Source organism: Vicia villosa, unplaced genomic scaffold, assembly GCF_029867415.1.
Source record: "Vicia villosa cultivar HV-30 ecotype Madison, WI unplaced genomic scaffold, Vvil1.0 ctg.002988F_1_1, whole genome shotgun sequence".
NCBI classification, from domain to species: Eukaryota; Viridiplantae; Streptophyta; class Magnoliopsida; order Fabales; family Fabaceae; genus Vicia; species Vicia villosa.
Genome location: NW_026706084.1, coordinates 159,222 through 165,417, shown reverse-complemented (window position 1 = coordinate 165,417; position 6,196 = coordinate 159,222). Strand labels below are relative to the sequence as shown.

The following is a 6,196-nucleotide window of genomic DNA, read 5'->3' as shown; positions in this document are numbered from 1 at the left end:
ATTGATTTAAATAGAGTTATTAAACTTTGTTTGTTGAACTTCTATTTGCCAAAGAATTGTTTCTAAATGTTAATTGGAATACATAAAGTTAGTAAAAGTCTTGACACCATAACTCATCAAATTAACACAGAAAGAGTGGAAAGTTTACTTAGAAGTTCAGAAGTTTTGAGAAAATTAATAATTTTGTTTTGAAATCAAATAAATGAAAGTGGGTTTATGAATGAACCATTCTTATTTTTTTGGTCTATCTACCTTCTTGTACAGTCTATAAAAAGACACTAAAATCTGTTAGTTTCACATCAAAATCTCTCATCATTTCTCTATGATGTCAACCATGAATACAGCATGCTCTATAACCTTATTTTTCTTTGTCATTTGCTTCATTTTCCCTATTTCTCAAGCACTAAACAATGGTTTTAGCGTTGAACTCATCCACCGCGATTCTATAAAATCGCCACTCTACAAACCTGCTCAAAACAAATATCAAAATATTATCAATGCTGCACGTCGTTCAGTCAACCGTGTTGATTATTTATACAAAAATTCCTTGAGCACTTCACCCGAATCAACTATAGTCCCCGATAATGCTGAGTATCTCATGACGTATTCCGTTGGTACTCCACCATTTAAGCTATACGGTATAGCTGATACCGGTAGTGACATTGTTTGGCTTCAATGCGAGCCTTGTGAGCAATGTTACAATCAAACTACTCCCAAGTTTACGCCAGCAAAATCATCGACTTACAAAAACATTCCTTGCTCGTCAAACCTATGTCAATCCGTGAGAGACTCCTCTTGCGATGACAAAAATAATTGCGAGTATTCTATTTCTTACGGCGATCGATCACATTCGCAAGGAGATCTTAGTGTTGATACGCTTACATTGGAATCCACCACTGGACAATCGGTTCCTTTTCCTAATACCGTGATAGGATGTGGAACCGATAATACAGTTTCGTTTCAAGGTGTAAGCTCGGGGATAGTTGGTCTTGGAGGTGGACCGGTGTCTTTTATAACACAATTAGGATCGTCAATTGGTGGTAAATTCTCTTATTGTTTACCACCTTCTTTACTTGTGTCAGAGACTCAGTCAAACTCAACTACCAAACTCAATTTCGGAGATGCTGCTATTGTTTCTGGTGACGGAGTTGTGTCAACTCCTATAGTGAAAAAGGATTCTCCTGTTTTCTACTATCTTACCTTGAAATCATTTAGTGTCGAAAACAAGACAGTAGAATTCGAAGGGTTATCTTTGAATGCCAGCGGCAATGAGGGTAATATAATAATTGATTCAGGCACAACATTGACGCTTTTACCATCTAAAATTTACACCGACTTAGAATCAGCCGTAGTCGAATCGGTGAAACTAGAGCGAGTTGACGATCCTAACAAAATATTCAACCTTTGTTATAGTCTCACATCAGATAAATATGATTTTCCTCTAATCACCGCGCATTTCGACGGTGCAGATGTGAAGTTGCATCCTATTAGTACTTTTGTGCAAGTTGCTGATGGCATTGTTTGCTTTGCATTTCAATCATCTCAAATTGGTTCTATTTTTGGGAACTTGGCTCAACAGAATTTGTTGGTTGGTTATGACCTTCAAGAGAAGACAGTGTCGTTTAAGGCTACTGATTGTACCAAAGTCTAACTAGTTTTGTAGACTCGGTTTATAATCCTCATATGAATATATAAAATAAAACCATTTGCATTTTTGTTTTTTTTTGTCTTTTTAATATCAAGATTAATTATTTAGTTTTGGTCATTATATTCAGCCCCATCCTGCTGCATTTGTTGATACACATACATAGCCTTATTTGACTGTTTTTTTGAAATATGCATTAACCAAATTAAAATATACTATATTAACATATTAATTCTTTTAAGCTTGAGTACATATACGAAATGTATCAATCTTGCTATATAAATAAATAATTAGTTCAAGAACATTGTATGGATTTGTGAAAAATATGTGAGATGATAATTAGAATTGACAAAACTCATGATAATGCCGGTTGTGAGATAATTCGAATTTCAAGCCAAACTCCTATATCTCCTTAAATCAGATATAACCTCCCTCTAATTGAGTATAGGGGTGTGCATGTATCAAAAACCAAACCAAATTGAACCATATATATGGTTTAGTTTGGATCTTAAAACCGTTTTTATAAAACCGATTTATTTTTTAAAATCGGTTTACATGTGGATCGATTCGGTTTTAAACTGATTTCTCAAAAAAAATCAATTTTTAAAAAAATTAGTTTTAAACCGGTTTCTCTCAAAACTAATTCAATATTTAAAATTAATTTTATTTATTTTGAATTAATATCAACTTTTTAAATTAATTTTTCACTTAAATTATTTTATTTATTTTGAATGAATATCAACTTTTTAAAATCAATTCAATACTTGAAATCAATTTTATTTTAATTAACATAACATAAGTTAGTTTAAGTGGGCAGTGATAATATAAATTATTTAGAGATATTTTTTTTTTATGTAGTTGTAGTTATCAATTACCTTATGATTAATTATTTAAAATTAAATTGCTAATAGCTCAGGGCTAATAACTAAGAGACATGAATATCATAAAAAAAAAACAAAATTATGATACGTGAATAGTTTACATAATGTATTATAGGTTTTCATTTTCAACTTAGTATTATATAGGTGAGGAGAGTTAGAATTTGTCTTCTGGGAAAAATTTCATTTTCAATTTAACATCTTATTTGGATTGGCAATAAATTAATTTTTAATTGAATCTCATCATCATATATTATATTAGAAATAACAAGATTTTTTTTAAAAAATACTGCAAGCATGTTTCATTTTAATTTAATAAATAATTGTTTAAAATTAAATTTTTAATTCAGAATTTATTAATGTGTTATTAGAAAAATTTAATTTTTATCATCTTAAATATAAGTATGTGGTTAACCATGAAAAGAGACAAACATATAAATTTAAGGGTTAAATACGTTTTTAGTCCCTATAAATATGCGATCCTGCATTTTTAGTCCCTATCAAATTTTCCTTCAATGAATAGTCCTTAAAAAATTATTATGCACCTAGTTTCAGTCCCTACTGTCAAACTAATATGTATTTTAGAATGATTATTTTGCAGACATGTTCATAATATTTTAAAAAGTTCCTGGAAAAAAAAAGAAACTCAGAATTTAATTTCTAAGTTGAGATTTTCATTACTTTTATCATTATTTTTTGAAATTTGAAAAATTCATATTTAATTTTTCTCATTTTAAAAAATTTTAAAACTTGGTTAATAAATATTTTATAGTATTCTAAACATATATAAAAAAAATTATTCAAAAATTTAAAAATTAAAGGGTAATTAAACAGTTTTTAAAATTTTAGAAAATAGTAGGGACTGAAATTGCATGCATAAAAATTTTAGAAGGACCATTTATTGAAGGAAAATTTTATAGGGACTAAAAATGCAGGGTCGCATATTTGTAGGGACTAAAAACGTATTTAACCCTAAATTTAATACATAACAAAATTTGAGTATTCATTAACTAAACCACATTATTATTGTGGGTACCGATTTATATTTGGATAACAAAATGGATACCCGATTTTATATTTTAACATTTGAATTAGATTTTAAAAAGTGGATCAATTTGAATACTAATTTGGTTATGAATAACCGATTTTTTTGCACACTTCTAATTGAGTATGGATTTGACATTTAAGTCCATAAAACTAGAAGTATCAACTGACTTGATGTTCAATAGGCATGTTTCTTCTAGAATATCTTAAGTATATTCCTGTTGTGAAATCACTTAGGTCTTTTGCATGAAATTGATTCAAAAGATGTTCTTTTAACTAAATATTTCATTATGATCATTATCAAATACGGCAGTATCATCTACATTCGCAATAAGGTAAGTGTATCCTTGGACTGAACGACTATAAAGTGTTGAATTATCGTGTTAAATTTGTCACCCATGACTCTCGGAGATTGCTTAAGACCAAAAAGAGACATGTGTAGTCCACAAAGCACATTACATGTGCTATACAAAGGCTCAAAATTTTATTTGGATCCTTCACGCGCTTCAATTTTATCAATGCTGCTAGAGTTGATTCCACGTTTTTATAAATATCGGATGATAAAATCGTCAATGTTGTACCTGAATCAATTATGAAGTTCCCTTCAACTGTTGGTTTAGAAAATCCTATTTTTTTCTATACAAAAAGCATTCAGGGTTACAAAGTAAAAATTAGTGGAGATTTTTTCATTAAAGTAGTTGAAACAACCCCTCGACTAGAAACCACTGCAGCATCTTCAAAATTGAGTTTGCTCGTTGAGTTAGACATTGATGGGCCAAAACAATAGAATTTTTCACCGATCGATGAACCTAATTGTGTTATAAGAGATATAGGCCCACCTCCAATTCCAACTACGTCGGAATTTCTACCATTAAAAGACATTGTATGTTTATGTTCACATCCTATCACAAAATTGGAAAATGAAACAGAATGGCCAGAGACGGAATCCAATGTAAGAGTTTCCACACTAAGATTTCCTTCTGATAATGTTTCACCAACATGATCAATAGAATATTCACAAGAATTGTTTTTACCACAAGAATGAAAATCAACAGATTTACCTTGCTTAAATGAACAAGGAAGATTTTTATAACTTTTAGACTTTGAATTATCAAACATTTGAGTGGCTTTGTTTACAAGGTTGGCATTGAAGCTAAACAAACAATACCATATATTTTAACTAGTGGAGTACCTAATGAATATGTCATGGTATATTCACCTAATTCAGGGATAATAGTATATCCGAGTGTATTAGTGAGAGAATTTTTGCATGAAAGATGGTGGATTGAACGACGAATAGCATTGGTAACACATTGCTATTTGATTTGTGTAGTGGCGGAGCCAGAAATTATAGGGAGCCCGGACAAAAATTTTACACCTTATTTTTATTAATTTTATACCCTGTTTCTATTAATTTTACCCTTGATTTTGTCTAAAAAATTTGCCCTTGATTTTGTCCAAAAATTTTACACCATATTTTTATTAATTTTGCCCTTAATTTTGTCTCTAGTGTTGTCTAAAAATCGACTATTAGATGGGAAGTATACAATGAAATGAGGGGTTGAGCCCGGGCGCATGCCCGGGCTCGCTGGGCTGTAGCTCCGCCCCTGGTTTTGTGTAGTAGGTTGATAAAGTGATGGCAAAATACTTTTTTTTATCCCATATATTATTTTCAAGTTCATTTTGGTTCCTTTAATTTCAAAAAGTTTTATATTGGCCCTTTAACTTTTCAAAATATGTCATTTTAGTCCTTTTGGTCATATTAACGACCGATTTAGCGACCAATTTTTTAGTTTTTTCGTCGCTAATATGACAAAAAGGACTAAAATGACATATTTTGAAGAGTTATGAAATCAATATGAAACTTTTTGAAATTAAAGGACTAAAATGAACCTCGAGATTAACATACGGAACCAAAAAATATATTTTACCTAAAATGATGATTTTGAAAAATCACGATGGATGAGTTCAACGCTAAATCGATTGCTTAGAGCATGAGAAATAGAAATGATGAAGCAAGAAAGAAAAAATGAAAACAAGAGTTTGAGAACAATACCTACTCATTGTTACAATCATAGAGAAATATTGAGAGATTCAAATTGTAAAAACATGGGATCACTTGTGTGTTCTTCATGATCTATTTATAAGACTCTTTCCGGTTACTTATAAGTTATAACCATTATTCACGTTATAATAGTCAAATTTTGCACACAAAAGTTATAGTTTTTAATTGAATATTAATTATTTTAAAAAATTTAATTATAGAAAATTAAATATTTTATTATTAAATTAAATTATATATTATAAATCAAAGTTTATGTAAACACGGAAACTTAGTGTCCTTTTCATAATGATACAAATTCTACTTGATTAATTTTTTTTCTCTTTTTAGTCAATAAACTTTTTATTTTTATTTTAAATGAAACTAAAAAAACAAAATATAGAAAGATACTTTATAGAAAATTTGGATATAAAAAGTAATTGTTACAGGTGGTCATACAAAAATACAAAACATTACAAATGACAATAAATACAAAAATAAAGAAACAGGAGGACATAAAAGGGATACAAAAGTAAAATAAAATAAATAAAAAACATTACAAATTACATCAATTTTCTTGAACGGGTA

General features: G+C 29.5%; 1 protein-coding gene across 1 annotated transcript; it reads left to right on the top strand.

Annotated features, from left to right (window-relative positions):
* Positions 1-334: 334 nt before the first annotated feature.
* LOC131640179 (aspartic proteinase CDR1-like) lies at positions 335-1,651 on the top strand. Its single transcript, XM_058910587.1, has one exon. It carries the CDS (start codon positions 335-337, stop codon positions 1,649-1,651), a length of 1,317 nt encoding a protein of 438 aa, XP_058766570.1.
* The last annotated feature ends 4,545 nt before the right edge of the window (positions 1,652-6,196 follow it).

Coding starts and splice junctions, on each gene's coding strand:
- LOC131640179 (XM_058910587.1), top strand. CDS start 335: ATGAATACAGCATGCTCTATAACCTTATTTTTCTTTGTCATTTGCTTC.